Source organism: Stenella coeruleoalba (genome assembly GCF_951394435.1).
Source record: "Stenella coeruleoalba genome assembly, chromosome: 8".
Lineage (NCBI taxonomy): Eukaryota > Metazoa > Chordata > Mammalia > Artiodactyla > Delphinidae > Stenella > Stenella coeruleoalba.
In genome coordinates this window covers 26,047,186-26,072,383 of record NC_137154.1, presented here as the reverse complement: position 1 = coordinate 26,072,383, position 25,198 = coordinate 26,047,186, and the positions used below count along the sequence as shown (strand labels likewise).

The window sequence follows — 25,198 nt, the reverse complement described above, 5'->3', positions numbered from 1 at the left end:
AGCAGAAATTGGTAGTTATTATTATTCTACTATTTACTCAAAATATCTGTTGGGCACCTATTTGCATGAGGCACTGCACTTGGTGCTGGGTATACAGTGATGAATCAACAATAATGGTCCCTGGTCTCAAGGCTAATCTGTCTTATGGGGATCAACTTGTGTGGAAAGGCAATAAATGTGCTGGTCCCTGGACTTATGCACATAAACATGAATCATATGTGGTCCTTCCTTTCAATGAATTCAGAATTAAGGGAGACGGAGACAGATTTGTTAATCCAAAGCAAACTGTGAAAGGTGTTATGTGTGAGATACAAAGCTTAGGGAGAAGTAATAAGTTCTGACTGGAGGTATAAGGGAAAACCTCATGGGGAAGGTGACATTTGAGTTGAGCCTTGAAGACTGTGTGTAATTTTGAATGGAGGAGTAGAAAAAGGAAGAATGTTCAAGGTGCTTTTAAACCTGAAAGCAGTTAACCATGATTGCCCCTAGCAGACACAGTCAATGGCTTGCTCTTCCTCGCCAACAGAACACTAATCACGTGCTTCAGCGGAAGCTACATATCTTCCAGCTCCAGGAAGTGAATCTTGATTTGCCTAAATTAGCACTGGAAATTCCATTCTCCTTGCCTGTCACTGGATCAGGCATAGGCCTGTGACACAATTCTGGCCAGTGAGATGTGAAGGAATGTCTGCTGGGAGAATTTTCTTCTTAATAAAGAGAGGAAACACTCCTTTTTTCCCCCCTGCTTCTGAGAGAAAAAACACAAAACAGAAAACCTGGTTTCTTGATGATGTCGTCAACCCACTTGGAAAAAAACAAAAGCTCCACTTGAATTAACCACTCTGAAATTGATCGAACATGAGACTTCTTGTTCCGTGAGACGACAAAGTTTTCTTATTGTTCTAGTAACTTCTGGTTGGATTTTGTTGTCTTTGATGATGTTACTTGCAGCCAGAAATAATAGATCTGCATACCCCAACCGACCAGCCCACTTTTTTTTTTTTTTTTTTTTTTTTGCGGTAAGCGGGCCTCTCACTGTTGTGGCCTCTCCCGTTGCAGAGCACAGGCTCCGGATGCGCAGGCTCAGTGGCCATGGCTCACGGGCCCAGCCGCTCCGCGGCATGTGGGATCTTCCCGGACCGGGGCACGAACCCGTGTCCCCTGCATCGGCAGGTGGACTCCCAACCACTGCGCCACCAGGGAAGCCCCAGCCCATCTTTTTGAAATCTGCTTTTCCTTTCCACTGGTACAAACTGCTGCTAAATGTCACTCCTCTTGCCTCCGGTTCCTTTGCCTCATCAAGAATAAAGATTAAAAATGACAATATACTTAGCCATACATGCACATAGGAAGAAATAAAAGGCAATTTTTAAAATGAAAGAAAGCAATTACACAGTGAAATACCTTGACTATTTAATATCGTCACTCATTCCTGATCCTTTGGTTGAGAGGGCTTGTTTCACTCTCATAGGATAGTAGAGGAATGAAAATATAAAAGAATAGAATGTAGGCAAGCCCAGGGGAAATGATATAAACTTCCACATTCACAGCAGTGCTGGAATTCTCTGGTAATTCCCATGGGAACCAAGACTACCTCTGGAACAATCTAACTGTTGGAAACCACTAGTGTCTGGCAGGAAACCAACTAGAACAGGGTCAAAGGATGTGCCATTCTCATTCCTGAGAGTCTGCATCAATCCCGGGGGCCCAGGCCTGCCGTAGCAACACTGCAAATAAGCAAAGACTGGCTCCAAACTCCACCCACTTTCTCATTCCCTTCTTTATCCTCCTCCTTTTTTCTAGCTTTGATCTTCCTGGCTCTGTGCCTCCTCCCACTCCTCCCCCTCACCCCCCACTCAACAAATCACATCCTGCTTGCCAGATGAACACAGAAGGTACTAAGCCACCTGCCTCGGGGCCCCTTGTGTTTCAATGCGGAGCTCTTACACACCCAAAGAAATGCTTCGTATTGGTTGAAATCCAAGCCTCTGGACAGGCAGTGGGGGACAAGCCACTCAAGCACAGCACTTCCTGTCTCATGCAAAGGCAGTGCAGGTGGGGTGAGGCACAGAGGAATACATCCAGGTCTCACTGCCAACCAGTGGGGATGTACAGGATCACAAGGACTTTACCTCAAACTCTAATGCTCTCTGCCCATTCACACAGAACTTAACCTCCTCTCATATATTCAAACTCCTGCTGTCTGGCTTATCCCTCTCACCTTCTGTCTCAGTTTAGATGTCCCTTCCTCCAGGAAGCCTTCCCAGATCGATCCCCTCTGACATAACCCATGACACCGAATGCCTACCTCCCCAACAACTTGTCATGCTGATTTGCCATCTGTGGCTACTCAGTAAACCAGTGCCCAGCGTAGCCCTGACATTTAGCAGGTGCTCAGTATAATGAATGAATGAATGAGTGAGTCAATGAATGAATGAATATTTGTTCACATACACTATAGTTCTCCAAAAAACATGACTGTCATGTTCCCCAGTGTACCCTCAACACCCAGTCCAGTGCTTAGGCCATGGAAGGCACACAATCATTATTCACTAATTGACTGAAAGAAGTCTTCAAAAGACAGGTATTTGGACCTATACTGCTGTTGATAATGTCCTGTTATCCTTATTGCAAGAGCAAGAAGCACAGCCCAGTGACCTTTTCTAGAGGATCAGGGACGGGGGACGGAGCAAGATGAAGGAGAAGCTCTGGGAGTTCAGCTGCCCAGGGCTATAGGGCTGGGCTCCTCTTCAACCACAATTTTAGATGACTAGAGGGTCATAACCCGGGGCACACAGTGGGGCTTCAGAAGATCCGTGCATCCTCTGACACTTTAATCAAACATCCAAGCCTGTAGCTGTATGTACATTTTTCTGTAAGAGGGTCCATGGCTTTCAGCGAGCCTCAAAAGGCTGTAACAAAGAATCGTTGCTCTAGCTGCGCTGTCCAATATGACAGCCACTAGCCACACGTGGCTATCTAAGTTTAAATCTAAGTTAAATTTTCAATGCCTCAGTTCCACTAGCTACCTGTCAAGTGTGCTCACTAGCCTCTCCCTATTGGACAGCCCAGATATAGAACGTTTTCATCACTGCATAAAGTTCTACAGAGCTTCTCTACAGCGGTAGCATTACTCCGGATTCAACGTACAGACAAGATTTGTTTAAGACATGTAGTCCTTTTGTACAGTGAGTTGCCATCCTTTAGAAATGAAAGCTGACATCCCAGATCCTGACTTCTTTTGAGACCATCTGCCAACTTGGGGCCTGCACTCCTCCTGGCAGCCGGAGTGCATAGGGCTGCTCTGTTTAGATGGTCCCTCGTCATGTTGACGTCATCTGCTTGGCCCTCCACCACATTTGAGTTTGCGACCCTTGTTTCTAGGAGACCTCGCCCACCCGGGTCTCCTTCCAGTCTCTTTGCGTTTCTAATCACACTCCAAGTTTGGGTAAGTGGGGTTGAATTTGTTTTAAGAGCATTTCTTGGGGCGGCGTCTGAGGCTGAGATTCGGGCTCCCAGCTGGAAGTTGGGGAGAGCCAGCGCCTCCCTCCGTTCAGTTCTATGGAACCGAAAGGGGAGAGGGAATTTTACCCCGAACATCTGTTGCTTGACAAAGAACTTCCCGGTCTTCTTAACCAGCCCGCCAGTCCCCAGCCCAGTCCGCCTGGGCCCGCCCCTCGCGACGAGATCGCGGGGAGGGGCCGAGGCGAAACCCGAGCCCTGCGCCCACCGCCCGGGCGGGCGACGTGGCTCCGCGGCCCCGGCTTACCCCCGCAGCCCGGCGGCCAATGGGCGCGTGAGCAGGGCCGCCCGGTGCTCCCCTGCCCGCTGCCTGGGGCGCGCCCCTCCGCTCTGGCACGGGGCGGGCGCTGGCCGAGGGGCCGGCCCGTCCCCTCCCTCCTCGCGCTGGCCCCAGCCCAGCCGCCGCCGCCGCCGCCGCGCTCGCTTCGAGCACGCATTCCCGAGCCGCCGCTCTCATCGCTCGCTCGGTCCCTCCCCGCGGGCCGCTCTCCGCTCCCGACGATGGCGCGCGGCGGCCGCGGTCGCCACCTGGGGCTGGCCCTGGGGCTGCTGCTGGCGCTGGTGCTGGCGCCCCCGGCGCTGCGGGCCAAGCCCACGGTGCGCAAGGAGCGCGTGGTGCGGCCCGACTCGGAGCTGGGCGAGCGGCCGCCCGAGGACAACCAGAGCTTCCAATACGACCACGAGGCCTTCCTGGGCAAGGAGGACTCCAAGACCTTCGACCAGCTCACCTCGGAGGAGAGCAAGGAGAGGCTGGGGTGAGGCCACGCTCGGGGGCTCCGCAGGTGCCCGCGGGGCCACTCGCGCGGGAGCCGCGCGGACCGCCAGCCACAAAGCGAAAGAGAAATTGGGCGCCGGGACCCAAGGGCGGGGATCCGGCGGGCCCGGCGGCTGGGCTGGGGCAAAGTTGCCCGCGGACGCCGGGACCCTGCGTGCTGATCGCCGCCGGGGCCGGGGTGGCTTCCCGCGGGGAGGCGAGAACGTGGCAGCGGTCGCGGGAGCCAGGACGGCCAGGGCCCGCCCCCTCCCCTGGGTTGCATCAGAAGGGAGGGGAGAGAGCGTACAAAAGAAAAATTTGTCCACGGTGGCCTTTTAGTGACATGAGTTCTTCCCCACCCTCCCGGTTTCTGTCTTCCCCCCGCATTCCAAGAGAGGAGGGCATGAGACACTGCTAAGGTCTCAAGGATTATCATTAAAGGGTAGAAGATGAAGGGGCAGCGGAGAGGGTTGATTCCTGGCCTGTGTCCCTGGGCCGGGACTGGGGTGTTCTTGCCTTCTGCTTAATCGCCCCAATATCGGAAGTAAGGGGTATAAAAATCCTGTTGTTCAGAAGGGAGGGGCATTTGGTGACGGGGGGTGGAAATGGAAACTGGTCCTCCTTTCTGTTTCCAGCAGTTTCTGATGGCAGCAGAGGCACCCAGTCTTTTGGCAGCTGGGGGCAAAAAGCTGGAGGGTGGTGTGGTGACAGGTTGTGAATTTCACTGTTGAAGGCAGTTGAGTCAGGAACCAAACCTGGGAAACAAAACTTGGGTACATCTCAGTGCACCCTCTCCGCAGCCCCTGGGGAGACACTTGAGCTTTGTGCAAAGGTATCTGGGAACCCTTCCACAGAGGAATCAGCAGTCAGCCTGATCCCAGATGGAGACCCGTCTAGGGAGGGTCCCAAGAGGCCTGCCTACTGGGCACCAGGCCTCCAGGAATCTGGTTCCTGGGGGTGGAGGGTCTTTCTGGCCTGTTACACACAAAAAAGAACACAGCCATCCTTGTGCTGATGGGGGCTACCAAAGGCCAATGTGGTTGGTTAGAATATGAGGCTAAATTATACCTATTGTGTAGGTGCACCATCTGCCTGCTCTGATAAAAACATCTTTGAACTTCAAAGTCACCTCCCAACAGTCACCTTTTATTTTGCAGAGAAGTACTTTCTCTTCCAGTTTGGGCTTTAACAAAGGGAGCCATTGATGAGTTCAGTCCATTGTATTGCCTTGAGGCACTTGGAAGCTGATATATTCTGGGGCCCCGGGTGGCAGCCGTTTGTCACCAGGGAGGAGGAGGAGAGGTTTGAGGGATTGGAGTAGGGAACTCCACTTTTCAGTCGTAAGGCTTCCAGTTCAATGCCTTCATCATGATGAGTAAGAGAGCAAGTGGTGATGAGCAAGTGGTAATGGAGTTGGTCTCCATTTGACCCTTGTATGAACACCTTAGCTGCATTCATTTATTTTTTTTAATTTAATTTAATTTATTTTTTATACAGCAGGTTCTTATAAGTTATATATTTTATACATAATAGTGTATATATGTCAATCTGCATCCATTTATTCACGCAGCAAACATTTGAATGGCTACTGTATTCCAGGTACCGTGTTAGATACCTGACAACTACAAAAATAAAACCTTACGTTCTAGGCCATAAAGTACTTATAATCATATGCGGAGGGCAGAGATTCAAGCAGATGCTACGCATAATTGCTGTGATGGTGGCATGTAAAAGCCACAATGACCGCATCTCGGAGAAAAGGAGCTCCCTAAGGCTTCGGGTTGGAGAAAGTAACTTGGGGGTTTGGGAAGTCACCTGACCAGAGCTTGTGGCACGACTCAGAGGTTACCAGGAGTATAAGCAGGGAAAGGCATACTGAAGAGAGAACAGCCTGCTTATACAGGTTTTGAAATCTGTTCTTGTGGATTCGGGGTGTTGGGACAGTAAAGGGACAGGGCAGGAAAAGTGGGAGGTGGGAGTGGCGAGGAGGCCAAGGGCAGAGCAGGAAGGACCTCTGTGAGGTGGAGATTAGACGTTATTCTGTACATGGTAGAAATGTCATCATCCCAAAAATTCATTAGGAAAGTTGGACTGGCAGTAGGGCAGAGAACATAACTGAGGCACGGATGGCAAGACCAGGGGCACAGGGTGGCCGTGAGCCCCTAAATCAGGCACAGCGGGAGAGGGTAAACCCAGAGCCACGTTGGAGGGGGAACTGGCAGCGCTTGCTTTTGGCTCAATGTCAGGGTGGGTGGGGGAGAGGAGGGGGCAGTCAAGGGTGGCATCCGTTTTCTGGCCTTGAGCCACTGGATGGGTAGTGGACACACCGCTCACCTATAAGGTAAATCTGGGCTAACTGCAGAGGAGGCTGGAGCGTTGGAAATGATGGGTGCGGTATGGGACTGGCAGAGCGTAAGAAGCCATTTCTCTGTCCACAGCTCCTGGTGCAACAGTCCCCTCCAAGTCCGGACTGCAGAGGCAGGAGCATGACTGGATCCAGGCAGCTTTGTCACCACCATCTGCCCATAGATTCTGAAAACATGACAGCTCTAAGGCCCCTGAAGACACACACAAAAAAAGTGGGGACCCAGAGGCTTCATGCAGTCACAAGTGTGCTGCGCAGTCTGAGAAAAAAATGTAAATTACTTGCCAACATTTAATATCAAAGCGATTTCACATACAGCCCCCGATTTCCGGCTTCTCTTGACACCCATGGCCCATTTTTCCATGAGTAAGTCATTGTCTGGAGCAGAGCTGGGCAGCCTCGTTGGCAGCTGTCAGGGGATCCCCGCGCTCCCAGGACGCTTTGCTCACTCCCGTTACCTGTTACCAGTTTGTTGAGTTCTCCATCCTCCTGTGGTGGGGATTGTCATCCTTAGTGAGGAAAGGCACACATTCTCTCCTCTACTCCTCACAACGTTCCTTGTAAAGTAGGTGTTCCATTTACAGATGGGGAAACTGAGACTCAGAGAGTCAAGTCAGTTGCCCAAGATCACACAGGACTAGGGTCCAGGTGTTCTGATTATAGCGTTTGGTTTATTTACATCATAGCCTCCTTTCCCTAGAGCTCATGTTTGATATTTTTAAAGAGAGAGGTTAAGATTATATATGCTTCCAACAGATATTTATTGAGCTCCCACTACGTGTCAGGCTGAGCTATGTCCTGGATATTTCTTTGGCATAGATTAGATGCTGTCCTTTCCAGAAAAACAGGTTGTATACTGTCTGACGTGGTTTGGTCTTTGCTGGTTTGAGATTCTGCTTCTCAGTTGGCTTTGGATAACGATGGGCATGTCACCACCGTGTCCCCAGGACTGGAGCAGTGTCTGGCGCACAGTAGGTAGGCTGAACACTGCACTGTGTTGAAAGAATTCTGCTGTGTCTAGCTGTGATTTCCTGGAAGGAAGATACTTGAGGTTTAGTCTTTTGGTCTTGAGACCTGTTAAAATTGCAAATGAAGGGACAAGTCAAAGCTGTGAGTAAAGTTTACACCTTCCTGAGAAAGAGGAGCTTGGGCTACCCAGGTTCGGGTAGGAGGTGGAGATTTAAGTGCTTATGAATTCATTTCCATTTCTAATTGATCAAAGAGTAACTGCCGATTTGAACTTCTGTTCACAGTAAGAAAGATAAAATTCCAGCCCAAAGCAAAGAAACAAATCCCTAATTAGCCTGTATGACATCATCCCGGGTAAATGGACTACTAGGGTAAAACTTCCTTAAACATTGGAAATAGCTTGCAGGTGTCTTTGAAGTTTCCTTCAGGGATGGCATCCCTAGCTTGGGGCCCTTTGGCCTAGAGATGGACACTGTTGAGTTCCCAGCCTGAAGTTTGCTCTGGACAGGGGTTTGGGGTGCCTTAGTGAAGTCCAGTGGGGAATTGCTGGAACCTGGGCCAGCTGTGGAGCAGGAGATGCCAGTGGGCATAGGGGTCTTCACCCTAAGAGCAAGGGGTTGAGGCTCCTGCAGCTGCTTAGCTGGTCAAGTTTCTTGAATAAATGTCAAGGCTCTTTCATCCCTGACTGTTTTTTTTTTTTTTTTTTTTTGGCTGTGTTGGGTCTTCGTTGCTGCGCGCAGGCTTTCCCTAGTTGCGGTGAGCAGGGGCTACTGTTCGTTGCGGTGCCCAGCCTTCTCATTGCAGTGGCTTCTCTTGTCGCAGAGCACGGGCTCTAGGCGCGAAGGCTCAGTAGTTGTGGTTCGCGGGCTCTAGAGTGCAGGCTCAGTAGTTGTGACACACGGGCTTAGTTGCTCCGCGGCATGTGGGATCTTCCCAGACCACGGCTCGAACCCGTGTCCCCTGCATTGGCAGGTGGATTCTTAACCACTGCACCACCAGGGAAGCCCCTCATCCCTGACATTTTCTGCTACGTCCAAGATCTGGTCTCCTCCTGCTTTAAGTTTCAAGTCTTTGAATCCAAAGTGGTGAGATTAAAAAAAACAAAAAAACAAAAAAAACCCACTTATTTTTTGGTTGGTTTAGTTAGAATCTTCCATCTTTTTCATTGGGCTTAGAGCCAGAGGACATGGATTCTTACCCCAGTGGTACCAAATACTCCCTCATTGCTCTAAAATGAGGGAGTTAGACTATATCAGGGAAGACTGCTAGGTTTCATCTTACAAATCAACTCACTCAGTTTCTGCAGAGCACTGTGTTGAGAAGGATTCTGAGGCCACATCAAGGTTTTTTATCAGGACAGAAGGGCCTGATCCACTAGTAGTGTCTGCCATTGGCATTAGGTGGTTGTGGGGAAGGCATATCATCCTTGGAAAAGATAAACTTCAAGATCCTTTCCAGCACCGTCGGATCATTGATTTTATTTTAGCATTTATGCATCTTAGATTCTGCAGGTGTTTGATCTCTTTCTGGAGCAGGATCACACAAGCCTTGATAATAGCCTTGTGGGTTTTTTTTTTAACTACAGGAAGATTGTCGATCGAATTGACAATGATGGGGATGGCTTTGTCACCACCGAGGAGCTGAAAACCTGGATCAAACGGGTGCAGAAAAGGTACATCTATGATAATGTCGCCAAAGTCTGGAAGGATTATGATCGGGACAAAGACGATAAAATTTCCTGGGAAGAATACAAACAAGCCACCTACGGTTACTACCTAGGTAAGAGGTGCTGCAAGAGCGATTACACAGCTGGGGCCTGTGTAACAAGCTTCTTGTGGGAAACTATACTGTCTCATCATATCTACCCCCTTTGGGGAGACGTCTCAACATCCTAAGTAAAAACTGCTTGTGTAACATCCTGCTCTGCTTACTAAGAATACACCAAGTTGCTTACTGTGAGTGAACTTGTAGGTGGAAGGGGGCAAGGGTCTAATAAAAAATAAACTGCTCCCTAACCTGAGCTTACAGTCTCAGAGGTACACCCAGAGAACAAAGCAGAGAGGAAGCATGTTTTATGTTACAGTTTCAGAATGCTGCCGAGTTTCAGGTAGCAAGGACCGAGTAAGCTGGAACAATCCAGGAAGGCTTCCTGATGGAGGGTGGCTTGGGAACTGGGCCTTAAAGAATGGATTTGTATTTGGAGAGGTAGAGACGGGCGGGGAAGGTGGGTTAGCTGGAGGGGCAAAGGTGCAGCAATGCATTCAGCAGTGCCCTGGAGGGGCAGGGTTTGGACATAAGTCATGCTTGTTTTGGGGGAATGATGGAGGGGGTGTGTGCCCAGCACTGGGTGCAGACCCGCTAGGTGCCTGGCAGAGCCGAGAGGGGACAGGCCTGAGGAGAACCAAAGACATATCCACTCCCAGCCAGATTAAGAGAGGTCTTGAAAAGAGTCAAAGGGACATTTAGAATAGATGTCCTGGGTACTAGGGAGCCTCTGTATGTTCTGGATCAAAGAATATAATGAAAGTAGGGTTCTGCAGAGAGAAGTATGGCATTAATATGGTCTCAAGCCTATGCTTTTCACCGCTTGCTGTAATGCCCCTAACAAGTCTTTAGGGCATGGACTGTATGGTGGTATGGAGGGACAGACACTAGAGGCGTTCTGAAATAAAATGTTTCAAAGAACTCGATAGGTCAGGACCTTTTGTCTTCTATGTACCATTTGGTGTGAAGGAGGAGTGATGTGGGAGAAAACGCCTTAGGCACCCGGTTTTCACGTTTCTGTGTACATCCTCCAGGAAACCCCACAGAGTTTCATGATACTTCAGATCATCACACCTTTAAAAAAATGCTGCCACGTGACGAGAGAAGGTTCAAGGCTGCAGACCTCGATGGTGACCAGACAGCCACCCGGGAGGAGTTCACCGCCTTTCTGCACCCTGAGGAGTTTGAGCATATGAAGGAAATTGTGGTTTTGGTAAGATAGAGAAAGAGCCTGCGCTGGCAAAAGACAAGGACGAAAGCTGCATGGAAACCTTGTCCCTTCCTGCAAAGTGAGAACGTTCTTCAGCCTGAAGGGCATGGGACAAGGACCCTGAAGTGGAATATACCGGAATACCTGTGTACCCAGGAGATCAGTCAGGGCAGGGTAGCTGCCGTAGCAAGTAGCCCCCAATCCCAGCCATTTAACACAATCAGAGGTTATATCCAGTCCCGGGCAGATGGTCCCGGCCAGGTGGATCTCCTGGGCAGTTCTTCTCCAGTGTTGTCAGGCTCCCAGTCTACTTCCATCTTGTCCTCCACCATCCTGTGGCTTTGAGGTCATCCTGGCCACTACCAGCCGGTAGATAGAAGAAGAGAAGGACCGAGGAGGAGGCATGGCCTGCCTTCACTCTTCCGAGGGCTCCTGCCACACATAATAAGGCAGGGGAATGCAGTCTAGATGTGTGTCCAGAAAGAACAAATGCGCTTAGTGAGCAACGAGCTAGCCTCTGTCCTATCTGAGGGAACAACAAAAAGACTCAGAAATGGAATGCATTGTACTGTTAAATCATACGGAAACTCAAAGTCGGACCATGCTTGGAAAGGATGCTCCCCTTGGAGTGTATTTGCTTTCCAGTGTCTTGTTGGGTCCCACCTGTCTTCATTTTCCACGACAGTAACATAAATGCCATCACCTGTTTTCAGGGCCGATATCCCAAGGCAGTTCCAATTGTTTTGATGCTGGGAGACAACCAGCTCTGGACCCAGTCGTGGATGGGCTCACTCTTGCCTCATGCTTCATCCTTATGACCACAGTGACCCCAGGGACTGGGCAGTGGCTTTAAGAATCATTCCTTTTTACCACCCAACACCTACTTAATGATAGCTAATCTGACACAAGACAGTGAAGATGGGGAAGTGGATTATGGGCTTCTGCTGGCTCTGTTCTCAGGTTGGCCATTTTCTCCGGGATGCCTTTGAGTTTCTGTGACATGGACAGTAGACTCATTTAATTAGCAAAAAACCTAGTTAAGAAGTCAAATGTATTGATACTAAATACACAACATAATACATTCGGAAGTCAGATATACTTTTAGTTTCTAATTGCCCAAAATAGTTCCATATTTTTCTGACACCAACTCGGTGTTCAGGGTCCAGTTAGCACTGGAATCTGTCTTTGTGATCATTTTAGTCCAGTGGTTCTCAGGCTGGGTTCCTCCCAGTACACAGAGATGATCTGGCCGGAGGGTGGAGACGGTTGACCTGGCAGGGCTTCCTGATATAATTAGAGTGCCCCTGGGCTTGTAGGTACATTTTCAGTTGCAGAGAGGGTGCTGCTTTTAAAATCCCCCGCTTTGCTTCCTAGGAGACCCTGGAGGACATCGACAAGAATGGGGATGGCTTTGTAGATCAGGATGAGTATATTGGTAAGTGCTGGCCTGGAGTCTTGCTCCAGTGTCCCAACTGGGCAGCGTCCTCCACCCACATGTCTGGCTACTTTCCTCAGATGACTCTTTCAGCAGCAGCTGTAAGTCTGTAGGTGTCACTCCTGTTACTTCCCAGTGAGAGGGGCTTGTCACACCAGCCCTAGCGGTGCAGATTCAGGGAGGCATTCCTAGTGGAGAAGAGCCCAAAAGGCTGGCCGCACCCCAGGGCTGGCCAGCAGTTGATCCCTCGGCTCTGAGAGGTGCCCTTCATCACTCCGTGTAGTTCTACCTTTGCGAAATGGGACTGGAGATCCCAGAGATGTACGGTGAAGCTAGAGCGGACAGTCTCAGGGGACAGACTTTACAACACACTGTTAGCCAGCGGGGCCTAGAAACTGGGTGGACGGAGCTGTGGTCAACAGAACTGTTTACATGCCCGAGTTCTCTGCAGAAAGGCATTCCTTCGTAGGTAAATCCTTTTACAAAGTGCACGATTGCCCCATGATATAGCCGTCTTACGCCTCTGGTTTTTGGTCTTCCATTGGGAGTACTGTTCCTAGTTTTTTGTTCTGAAGGGCTCCACTGAAGCAACATCAAGAAGTGTGTTTGCAGGTAACTGAGCCCTGGCTGAATGAGGCTCCAGTTAGTGCCCCGGGTCAGACGCTGCCCAGGAGCCTTCCCAGCATGAAGGACTAGAGAAGGCGGCAGGGATATTTCCATTTGATCCTCAGCGGCTGCTACTTCAGTGCTTTGGCACGTGGCCCCAGCTGCAGGCCACCTTCTCGTGATAGCTCTTCTTTTCCCAAGTCTCAGTAAAGTAAAAGCTGGAAAATCATTTGAAGGATGGGATGGATATAATTTTTGTGCAGGTTTTTTTTTTTTTTTTTTTTTTGCGGTACGCGGGCCTCTCACTGTTGTGGCCTCTCCCGTTGTGGAGCACAGGCTCCCGACGCGCAGGCTCAGCGGCCATGGCTCACGGGCCCAGACGCTCTGCGGCATGTGGGATCTTCCCCGACCGGGGCACGAACCCGTGTCCCCTGCATCGGCAGGCAGACTCTCAACCACTGCGCCACCTGGGAAGCCCACTGTGCAGAGGCAGTTAATTACCTTTCAACATAAAAGAAGAGCCCGTGTTGCCATCAGTCTCTGGTGTGTGGTTGTACTACTTTGCCACCCCATACAGAAGAATTAGTGCCTTCTGAATGAAGGGCAAAGTTTCTTCTAATCGTTTGGAATTATATTTGATCTGAAGAACCAAACGTTGTCCCCCTCTGCCTGTGGTAACAGATGGGCAGCTCTCGCCACAGTAATTAAAGCCATCTCGGTGGCACTACCTTTCTTTGTAGAATAACCAATGCTGACAGCCCCGTCATCAGTGCAAGCAGCAGAGCCTGCCTCAGGCCTGGTACACGTGCGTGTGTGGGAAGGTTCAGATCCCCGGACACCTTGACAGCGGTGGCGGAATTAGACTGACAGGGAAGGCTGACTGATTAAAACGATGTAGCACTTTTGATTAAAACTAGGTGCTCTCCCCACCCTCCTCCTGATCTGCATTGAAAGGGTGCAAAGTCAGGGGCAAACTCTTTGAGTGGCTTTGTCTAAAAGAAACATTCCATTCTTTACACTGGCAGAGAGGGAGGTAGGCTCATTGTTCTTGAAAACTGAATTCTGAGTGACTTGGAGTCAGAGAGACCGGATGTCCAGACTTGTCTAGCAAGTGACTTCAATTTACGGAGGAGCCTTCTCGGCAGGCAGAGACAAGTGGAAACTGGTGGTGATGTAGCGTAGTGGGAAGAACACTGGAATTAAGAGTCCTGGCTTCTCCGCTTACTAGCTTTGAGACCCTGTGGGAGTCGTGTAATCACTCAGTATAAGCCCGTTGCCGTATCTGTAAAACGGGAAGACACAGCACCCATGTTTCCAGGACGGTGTGGGTCTACTTGTAGTTGAACGCAGGGTCTTGCCTCTCTTTTTCCTTCGTTCACTACCTACTGTCTCTACCATCTGACATTTCCAAGCTGTTTCCATCAAAAGAGAAATTGCCCTCAGGGTATCTCTTTTCCAAGAAGATCTAGTAGCTTAGCAAACGATGGATAAACTTTGCCTTCTTCTTCCTTTCCCTGCCATTTTCTAAAATGAGGGTATTTATCTATCTTATAAAATTGCTATAAGGATGAAATCAAATATATGTGAAAGCCCCCTGGAAATGATATAAACAGCAATTGTAGTAAACACGGTGGTTAAGACTATGGGTTGGAAGCAGGGTGCCCATGCTCCTGTGTAGCCTACTACATTCTCATACTAGCTGTGGGTCCTTGGGTTAAGGCTGTGCCTTGGTGTTTTCATCTATAAAGTGGGAATAATGACACCTAACTTCATAGGATTGTCATGAAAAATCAAATTTAAAAAAGTATGTGCTTTACACAGCATCTGGACCATAGAAAGTGCTGTTATTGGTCATTGTTATTAGTTTTCACCTGTATAGTTCCAGGCTGGGTTGTAGAGGGCTTTCACATTTGACCTTCATAATAACCTTCTGAGTAATAAGTTATTGTCTCCACTTTACAGACGAGGGACTGAACTAAGTCAAAAGCCAGGATTCATCTTCTGGCTCCCAAGCACAGTTCTTTCTCGCCCACTAAGCGGCCTTCATAGTGGATAAATCATTGCATTATTTACCCAAGAGACTGCCCCCAGGTGTCTGGTTAGGTCTCTAGATTGCTAGAGGTCAGGTTTTCTTGGACTTACCTTCCCACTTGTCTTTATAACCAAGAACAGCCTTTCCTTCCAGCTGATATGTTTTCCCACGAGGAGAATGGCCCTGAGCCAGACTGGGTGCTGTCAGAACGGGAGCAGTTTAATGAATTCCGAGATCTGAACAAGGACGGGAAGCTGGACAAAGATGAGATCCGCCACTGGATCCTCCCACAAGACTATGACCACGCACAGGCTGAGGCCAGGCACCTGGTGTATGAGTCGGACAAAAATAAGGTATTTCAGCGTCCTCTGGAATCATTCCTTGAAGGGAGACAGTTTACATAAGATTGGTTCTGTTTGCTTCTTTGATGTTTGCCTTGGCCCATGTGGCCATGTCCTTATTGACTTCTCTCATTCCTGCCCTACATCGGAGACCTGTGAACTTCAGCCAACACCGTGATAACCCACGGTGAGCTCATTAGGCCCAGACGTTCCTGTTCCTGGAGAGTCTGCTGTGGGTCACACTTAACGTTCACTGCCATCTCCTAGGATCGCAGAACCGGTCACTTTGTTGGCTGTGGGCAGGCATGGATTTAAGAGGTGTGCCCTGTGTTGCCCTAGGACAAGCTTGTTCATCCATTCATTCAGTCAGCAGACACTCATCAGACATCTGCAGCATGTGAGGCAGAAGAAAGCCCATCACATTAAAGTCTCGGCATCCTCAGGCCAGCTCACCGTGCTGGCTCCGAGCCAATATCTATTGGTCAGTATCCAAATAAATAAATAAATGAGATTTAGAAAGAAGTCCTGCCTCTTCCCATTTTGATCACAGCTGCAAATTCTCGGGAGACAGTCAAGTTTTGCAGTCAAGCCATAAAAGGGAAGTAGAATTCTTCGGGGCCTGTCTTGGGAATGCCAGCATTGTGTGTAGACATAACTAGACTCTGGCTCCTCAATTCCTTGAGGACTTTTCTGATATATTTTAGCACAGCTTTTGTAGCAGGAGGCTGTTCCAATTTGGGGTTTTGCAGGGCAGTGATGGTAGATGAAGGAGGTACCTAGTAGCTTATTATGAAATGTAATATCTTAAATGTTGCAGATCAATGAAATACCATGAGCTTCATGCTGTGATGACTCAGAGTGACCAGAGTTTCTGTGACAGAGCTCTTTTCTTTCTCCTACAGGATGAAAAGCTCACTAAAGAGGAGATCTTGGACAACTGGAACATGTTTGTTGGAAGTCAGGCTACTAATTATGGGGAAGATCTCACCAAAAACCATGATGAGCTTTGATGCACATTCACCATAATATGACAGACTGTCATAGGCTTTCTTTTATTGTCCTGGATAATTGCTATAATTATCTCATTTACAGCAGTTGTGTCCCCCCAAAAAGCAAGTTTATCACCTCAGATTGGGGTTAAAATTATTTTTTACTCAATATTTGCTGGAAAATAGTCATCACTGATCTTTGAGTAAGGTTTCTGTCCAAACACATTAAAATCTTGGTAAATTACAGTGCTCTGTGGGGATACATTGCTAAAACATGACTTTTTAGCTTTTTCCATGATATTTGAACTGAAGGGGAATAAAATTTGAAAAAGCCCTATTATTCAGAAGTTGGGTGAGCGGGGAGAGGGCATTATAGGGAGTGACTGCTATGTATTTTAACTGCAGAGTTTTTACATTTGCCACTGTTAAATAATTGGTGAGGGAAAATTCTGATTAAGCTTCAGTGGTATCTCATCCTACACAGGCTTCTTTCAGAGCAAGGCTGATATTTCAGATTCTTCTTCTTGACTTTGTACTCTGAGCTGTTACTGTAAATGGCATATAAATCTCTGTGCATTCTTCTACATGGACCTGCTCATGTGCACAACAGATCCACCCGTCTTTGTTTTTTGTTTTGTCTTTGTTTTTTACAAGAAGAAGCAGTTAAGAAAGGTTATGTGAAAAAGAAAGGAATTTTAAAGGTAGGGAGAAAAGATGAATGTCAGGCATTTGAAGAACTATAGGAAAATGGTAAACACTTTATCATACTTGAGAAATTTTTCTTGACATGTAAATGAAGCAGATCTGATCTTTGAAAAAGTGAACAGAAATCCAATCCATTTCCTTGCTGATCTCTGATAGGAATAGGGAGTAGGGTCCTAGGAAAGCCTGCTTAGTGGAGCTCTGGAACCCATCTCATCCAGTCCTGGTGAATCCACAACCCTTGGACCTGCCCTGGGACCACTTACACCATGTAATTGACAAAGCAGGTTCCAAGCCACTGGCTGAACTGGAAGAAATAACTTTTACAGGTTGAACTTCCACCTTAGAAGGAGAAAGTGAATGAAATAAAGGATCCCTCTGAGGATTTTCTACTGTGTCCTGTGGTGTTTGACTTCATATGTACCATTTGTGACATTATTCACTGTTGATAGAGAATTTAACAGTGGGATGAGATGACATGAGTAAGATTATAAAAGTTTTGCATTTTAAAAATCCAACTATTAGAATGTTCAGAACATATTCATACTTACTTATTTAATACATATATACTTCTCTATGCTAATTAGAGAACGTGCAGGTCAGTTTAATGGTAAGACCTTTCAGAGACAGGTTTCAGTTGGAGGAAAATCTGGACTTCTTATCAAGGCCTAGGAGGCCCTATAGCAACTGGTCCCTTCCCAACTCATCAGCCCCACTCCCTGTCACCTCCCATAGCAGCCCCACTGACTTTGGTCCTCAAACACACCAAGTTCATTTCCAGGTTGGGCCCTTTGCACTTGCTATCCTTCTGATTTGGAACCCCCATCTCACACATACTGGGGTAACTCAAAACATGCTTCTTCAGCAGGACCTTCCCGACTCCACTATTTGCAGCAGTCCCATTTGAGTCCCCGTCTCATTTCCCTGTTTTATTTTCTCCTTGGTATGTACCTATTGCCATTTATATTTGTCTCCTAGGGCTGCCATACAAATTACCACAAAAGAGGGTGGCTTTCAACAACAGAAGCTCACAGTGCAGGCTGGAGTCTGAAATCAAGGTGTTGGCAGGACTGGCTCCTGAATGCTCTAGGGGAGAATCCTTCCTTGCTTGCTTCTTCCTGCTTCTGGCTCCAGGCGTTCCTTGGCTGTGGCTGCATTACTCCACTCTGCCTCCATCTTACAGCCTTTTCTTCCTCTCTCTGTGTCTGTCTTCTGTGTGTCTCTCATAAGGACACTTGTCATTGGCTTTAGGGCCCACCTGGATAATCAAGGGTGATCTAATCCTAGATCCTAAATTACACCTGCAAAAAGCCATTTTTCCAAGTAAGCTCACATTCACAGGTTCCAGGAGTTAGGAGGTAGACACATCTTTTGGGGGTGCCACCGTTCAACCAAACGTACCATTTGACACTATCTTGTTTGTATGTTGTCCATCTTCTCTGAGCTAGTACATAAGCTCTGTGACAACAAGAGCCTGAGTTGTCTAATTTACTGCTGCCTCCCAGGACCTAGAACTGTAGAGCCTAACCTACAATAACTACTCTGTAATTATTTGCTGAATGAATGAGAGGTTGTAGCTTTAATCAAAGAGAATACTCCTGGGGGGATACTACAAAAAAATTTTACAAAATACCTGACATTCGCTGAATGAAAAGTAATTTGCCCAAGATTCCAGACTGATTATATGGCAGGACCAGAACTCAAATCCAGGTGTTCCTTGCTCCAAAATCTCTGCCGTTTAACACTAAATTTTACTGCTCCAAATCTCTGAATCTATGTTCCCTTTATTTCTTTGCTCACCCACAGTAGATGTGGTCAAGAAATGAGAATAACTCCTCTTACCTAGAAATAGGCTGACACATTTTTTTCAAGCTATGAGAACCTGTCTTTTAAAAAATGAGAAAATAATATAGTGTAACCCAATTATAAGCATAACACTTTTTTTTTTTTTTTTTTTTTTTTGCGGTACACGGGCCTCTCACTGTTGTGGCCTCTCCCATTGCGGACGCACAGGCTGAGCGGCCGTGGCTCACGGGCCCAGCCGCTCTGCAGCATGTGGGATCTTTCCGGACTGGGGCACGAACCCGTGTCCCCTGCATCGGCAGGCGGACTCTCAACCACTGCGCCACCAGGGAAGCCCAAGCATAACACTTTTTAAAAGGTGCTAACGTTACTTTTCCCCCAAAAGGGAATACTGGTTAGTTTATTAAGTTATACATAGTAAGACATTAGATATATTTTGAGCACTATGTTTTTCCTTTCAAGTCAGTGCACATAAGAAGAGAACCCTCAAAGAGACTAGTGCTTCTGGGGCTGAATTTAACACTATTTAAGGAAAGAAAACCTTAGCTAGGGGACATAGCTGTTAACATGGTGATTTGTAAAGCCTTAGATTTCTAATAGGGTCTGACTGTTTCAAGGAAAACATATTTTGTTTCTAGGTAACATTTCAAGTCTGATTATGAACAAATGCTACAAAATCGATCTGTAATGGGAAATACTGTTATGTCACAAAGCATTATTTATATGCTTAATGTGATTGAAAGCATTAATTGCTAGGAGCCAAAATCTGTCCAAGCAAAACATGAACACATATTTTGTACCTCTTGTCTCTTACTGTAGATTTTTGAACGAATTCGAGTGTAACAAAGATGTAGTTAGAAAATCTGCACACCTGAAGGTTTTCTTTATCCGCTTGGATTACTACTGTACTTGTTCCTTGTTAGCAAATGCAGGAGTCATATCTGCTCAGAAGTGCCCAGCAAACAACAGCTACATGCCTACTTGCTAGCAGCTCAGCAAAAACATCGTATGGTGTAAAGTGGTGAATGGCTGACTGGATTTTTTTAAAGTCTAGATTTATTTTGCCACCTTTGTAGTAAAATCTAGCTTCCTCCAAGTACATGCAACTAAAGATTTGGCTCTCTCTGTATTTTTTTAATTATTATTCTTTCTGTATTCTTTTTTTAAGATTTTTTTTTTTGATGTAGACAATTTTTAAAGTCTTTATTGAATTTGTTACAATATTGTTTCTGTTTTATGTTTTGGTTTTTGGGCCCCGAGGCATGTGGGATCTTAGCTCCCGGACCAGGGATCAAACCCGCACCTCCCACATTGGAAGGCAAAGTCTCAACCGCTGGACGGTCAGGGAAGTCCCTCTTTCTGTATTCTTAAAACAAGTTCATAGCTCTAGAACCTCCCCTCTAAAAACCAATGAGCGTCATAACACCCACCACTTTGGCTCACATTCAAGTTTTTAAATTTTGAGCAGCGGGAAGATTGTGTCATCAGCACTTAAACTCATGAGATTTACATGAACTTGGAGTTATGTCCAAAAATCCATCTGCACTCTCAATTCTGGTCAGTTCCAGGGTCTGGGTCTGGGGAAACACTCAAACTGGATTTGAGGTAGTTACAAAGATGAGGTAAGTAATGCACATGCAAGAACTGCAAGGACTGAGTTTTCCCTGATGACCTTCCTCAGGTGGTCAAATGCCAGAAGTCAGATAGATCAATGCCTGCCAACACCAGGCTGCTGGTTAGTGGTCTTGCCAAGATTTAGAATTCTTGTGTGAAGTGCTTTAAAACCTGAAAACTGATCTATTATTGGGTGAAACTGAATGGATTAAATGACAAAGGAATAGCTTTTTATTTTTTATAAATTTATTTTATTTATTTTTGGCTGTGTTGGGTCTTCGTTGCTACGTGTGGGCTTTTCTCTAGTTGCGGAGAACGGGGGTTACTCTTCGTTGTAGTGCTCAGCCTTCTCATTGTGGTGGCTTCTCTTGTTGTGGAGCACAGGCTCTAGGCACACGGGCTCTAGGCACACGGGCTCTAGGCGCACGGGCTTCAGTAGTTGTGGCTCGTGGGCTCTAGAGCGCAGGCTCAGTAGTTGTGGTGCACAGGCTTAGTTACTCCGTGGCATGTGGGATCTTCCTGGACCAGGGCTCAAACCCGTGTCCCCTGCATTGGCAGGTGGATTCTTAACCACTGCGTCACCATGGAAGCCCAGGAATAGCTTTTAATGTTGTTTTTGTCACGGTCAGGGTATTCCAAAGCTAGTTATATGTGGTAGGGATTTGGAATGCAATTCAAAAGCAGATCAAAGACTCTCTGCACATTCAAAAACATTCAGAGACCCAGCTGGGAAAGGTTATATTTTCAGAGGAGGAAACTGAGGCCCAGAGAAATTAAGCCTGTGCTTTTCCCTTTCTCAGGACTGAGGCAGAGGTTGGACTAGAACACCTTCGCCGACTCCAGATGTTCCCTTTAAAGCCTTAACGTTCTCATCTGCAAAATGGCCACAATAACTCTTACCTTGTAGAAGAGAAATAGGATGAATTAAGGTAATGAACATAAAGCATTTTGTGTGGTCAGTGCTCAGGAAATGGTAACCATTTTTATTATTACACCAAAATAAGGTCCTTACGTATTTCAGCATCAAAGATTTTGTTTATTTGTGGTTCATTTTAGATTTCCACGTGTGGCATTAGTGACTGATGGAGGTTGTGGATTTATCAGAAAATTGTCAAAGGTGTTTGTTGTTTTAAATATATGAAAGTTTTGTGTTTTTTTTAAGGTTCACAACTTAAAAATAAAAGAGTTCACATGGTTATTAAGTATAAGAAGCTGAGGACATTTAATGACTCACATCAGATTAGCGGTCCTAAGCCACAGCAAGTGTGTGGCCGTGCTGCGAAGATATTTGAGATAAAGAAAGATGCCCGTAGAGAGCACACCCAGGTGACTTGAGAGTCAGACCCACTCACTAGCTGAACGACTTTAGGCCAATTACTTCCACTCTGCAAGCCTCCTTTTCCTCTTCTGTAAAAGGAGGCAAGAGCAGCACCAGCCCAGCTGGGTGGTTGTGGGGGGGCTCAGTGAGGCCCTGAGTGTGAAGCACTTTGCCCAGGCCTGACGCAAGGAGATGCTTGATCGGTGGAGCTAGGTGACTCTCATAAAGGGTAAAAAATACCCTCTCCTAAGGGTGAAAAGACATGCTAAGGAATAAAAAGAAACCATCTGGAGAATGAAATATTGCCATTTGCAGCAACATGGATGGACCTAGAGAATATTATACTTAGCGAAGTAAGGCAGACAGAGAAAGACAAATATTATTTGGTATCACTTAATAGTGAAATCTAAAAAATAATACAAATGAATCTGTATACAAAACAGAAACAGACTCACAGACATAGAAGACAAACTTTTGGTTACCAAAGGGGAAAGGGAGGGGGTAGGGATAAATTAGGAGTATAGGATTAACAGATACAAACTACTCTACGTAAAATAGATAAGCGACAAGGATTTACTGTATAGCACCAGGAATTATATTCAATATCTTGTACTAACCTAAATGGAAAATAATCTGAAAAAATATGTATAACTGGATCACTTTGCTGTACACCTAAAACTAACACAACATTGTAAATCAACTATACTTAAGAAATTGTTTAGAGGATCATCTGCACTTTATTTTCTGGCAGGCGCGATTCCCATACAATCCTTCACACTGGGGCCGGGCTCATCAGCCACAGGAAGCCCCGCCGGAAGTCTTCAGGAAGGCCCACCGGCTTGCTGATGGCTGGATTCACAAAGACGTGGATTGAAGACCCAGTGGTACAGGCCAAAGCGGCAAACTGCGCCGGCTTGGGGTGGCCAAAGAAAAAGCCATCACTGAGGTGCCGGAGATCGATGGAAGGTGGCTCCTTGGTGGGCTTGGGGGGAAACAGAGCAAGGCGGTAATGCTCGCTGGAATGACCAACTTTCTCCATGACCAACACAGCCACTGCGATCTGAGGAAAGCCGACCGGCGAGTGGAAGGTGCACTGATTGGTCACTATGAACCCCACCATGGGGGACATCAGCAAGCCCGTTTTCAGGCCGCAATATCTGGAAAGTTACATCACAATGCTTATTCTGTATATAACATTGTATATACTGTATACATTTAATATACTAACAGTTGTTATACATTGTATAACACTGTGTAACATTTGTTATACAATTGTATACACATTGTGTATACAATTGTATAACATTTAATATACTAACAATTCACAGATATGGTAAGTTCTCATTAAACATTGGCTATTATTATTATTGCATCCATCTTGTCCTCGCTTCTCATGGTAAAAAATCAGGTACTTTTGTGTAAATGAAAGAGAATTATTGTGTCTCTTATATCGGCTACTAGATTGTAATCTCTTTAAGGACAAGGACTTTGTCTTGTTTCTGAAGTTTGTTGAGGAGAAATAAGGCTGTGCTTGAGATAAACGTGGAGGTTGAGCAGAATCGGAAATAAAATCATCATATGCTGAGTTACAGTTTCTTCCCTCCTCTCCAAAGAGGCCTCCTTGTGATTTAAAAATTTTAATCACATAGTCTTATTGTCTTCTTTTTTTTTGAGAAAGTTAAGACTGAATGTGAGAATTCACTGTAAGGAAACAATTGTGGGTTGTACTAAGTTCGACTATAAAGCTGCTCACTGAACCATGGTTCACAGAAACAAGCTACAAGTCTCCATCCAGGGAGGGCACCATGGGTGCCTGTGGCTGGCTACCTGAGCATCCACTGATGTCGCCCATCATGACATTAGATACATTCATTTACTGACATGGAAATCTGCCTAGTGAAAAAGATCACATTACGGAACAGTGTGTACCATTCCATCTCGTTTGTTATTATAAGAATATACTGGTTTACGTCCTTATTGCTTAGAAAAAACTTTGAAAGGATAGCCTCCCAAATGGTTTCAGTAGTTGTCTAGCAGTAGAATTTTGGATAATTTTTTTCTTCTTTTTGCCTCTATGAATTTTCCAGAATGAATATGATTTGCCTTTGAAATTAAAAAAACAAAGTGTTTTTTGTTGTTGTTGTTGTTGTTTTTGCGGTACGCGGGCCTCTCGCTGTTGTGGCCTCTCCCGTTTTGGAGCACAGGCTCCCGGACGCGCAGGCTCCGCGGCATGTGGGATCTTCCCGGACCGGGGCATGAACCCGTGTCCCCTACATCGGCAGGCAGACTCTCAATCACTGCGCCACCAGGGAAGCCCCAGTGTTATATTTTTTTTTAATGTCTGAATATGAATTTCATTAAAGCACTGGAGAGAGCAGCAGACTGGAGAAGCAAGGCTCCTTCTTCTGCCCGTTGGAATCCTGCCCCTGGCTGCCCTCCCTGAGAAGCCTCCCTCCTGAGCAAGTGAGAAGGAAAAGGGAACAGGAAAAGAAATCCCTGCTCTTCAGTGTGACTCCGAGATCCAGTGAGAACCAAATTCTCCCATTTTCATTTCCCATGCTTCTTTGCTGCAATTGCTTTCCTAGTGCTCTGCCAGCTTTTCCTCATTCTCTTAAGGCACTGACAGTAAAGACATAGTGCCTCTTCCCACCAGGGGTACAGTATGTCCTGAGCTCCCTGTAACTCTGAGCCAGGCCACGAGACCTTTAAATAATTAAAATGCAGGAGGACTTTTAAACAATGCCATTGATGAGCACCTGGTCACCAGGGCTGTGCTGGATCCTTTACATTTTGTATTCAGTCTTCAAAACCATCCTGCAAGGTAGGTCTCATTTTCCCCATTTTACAAGAAAGAAAGTAAAGCAGGGAGGCTGAATAAATTTTCCAAAGGCACGCATGCAGTAAGTGGTGGTCTAGGCCCAGACCTCAGGCTCTCTACAGACAAAGTTCACATTTTCTCCTTCATTCTGGCTTACTAGGTAAAGCCAAAATCTACATTTTAGTCCAGTGAAGGAACTGCATCTTCTTTAAGTGTTCCTGTGACTTTAAGAATTACATTTTCTTGGACTTCCCTGGAGGCGCAGTGGTTAAGAATCCGCCTGCCAATGCAGGGGACACGGGTTCGAGCCCTGGCCCGGGAATATCCCACATACCGCGGAGCAACTAAGCCGGTGTGCCACAACTACTGAGCCTGCGCTCTAGAGACCGCGAGCCACAGTTACTGAAGCCCGTGCGCCTAGAGCCCGTGTGCCTAGAGCCTGTGCTCCGCAACAAGAGAAGCCACCACAATGAGAAGCCTGCGCACCGCAACGAAGATTAGACCCCGCTCGCCACAACCAGAGAAAGCCCGTGCACAGCAAAAAAACCCAACGCAGCCAATAAATAATTTTTTTTTTTTTTAAAAGCAAAGGTTAAAGTCAAAGAAACAGATCCAAGGTGGAGTCTGATTTAGCTCTTCCCTGTGCCAATCGAAGAGACAACACAAATCCCAGATGGCTGGAATGCAGACCGCCGGGGGAGGCTGGGGAGGAAGCAGGAGCCAGACTGGGGGGGGGTCTCGGTAAGGAATTTGGGTTTTATCCTGGGGCCCTGGGAAGCCACTGCAGGCAGGCGAGAGGCAAGATCAAATTTATTTAGTAAAACTGTTGCAGGAAAGGGGACCCCTTCCAGGCCCCAAGAGTGGTCTCTTGTCTAACCCTTGGAAATGAATTGTCCGAGGAGACACACATGCTGACAAAGGAAGAGACTTTATTGGAAAGGGGCCCCCAAGGTGGA

The 25,198-nt window shown here is 46.9% G+C and overlaps 2 protein-coding genes across 3 annotated transcripts in view; one reads left to right on the top strand and one right to left on the bottom strand.

Annotated features, from left to right (window-relative positions):
• LOC307190113 (uncharacterized protein) overlaps window positions 1–25,198 on the bottom strand; it is a 224,338-nt gene that overhangs the window by 21,822 nt on the left and 177,318 nt on the right. The window contains exon 5 of one of the 2 annotated variants that reach the window (XM_079929019.1): window positions 6,667–7,715. The exons of the other annotated variant lie outside the window; for it this stretch is intronic. Within the exon in view, the coding sequence (XP_079785145.1) occupies window positions 7,571–7,715 (145 nt within the window). The 3' untranslated portion in view covers window positions 6,667–7,570. Of the gene's footprint in view, window positions 1–6,666; window positions 7,716–25,198 lie in introns of those variants that run through there. 2 annotated transcript variants of the gene reach the window in all.
• RCN1 (reticulocalbin 1) lies at window positions 3,720–17,080 on the top strand. The gene is made up of 6 exons (XM_079929018.1): window positions 3,720–4,277; window positions 9,196–9,389; window positions 10,409–10,587; window positions 11,959–12,019; window positions 14,811–15,010; window positions 15,901–17,080. The coding sequence occupies exons 1-6, from the start codon at window positions 4,024–4,026 to the stop codon at window positions 16,006–16,008; spliced, it is 996 nt and encodes a 331-aa protein (XP_079785144.1). The 5' UTR covers window positions 3,720–4,023; the 3' UTR covers window positions 16,009–17,080.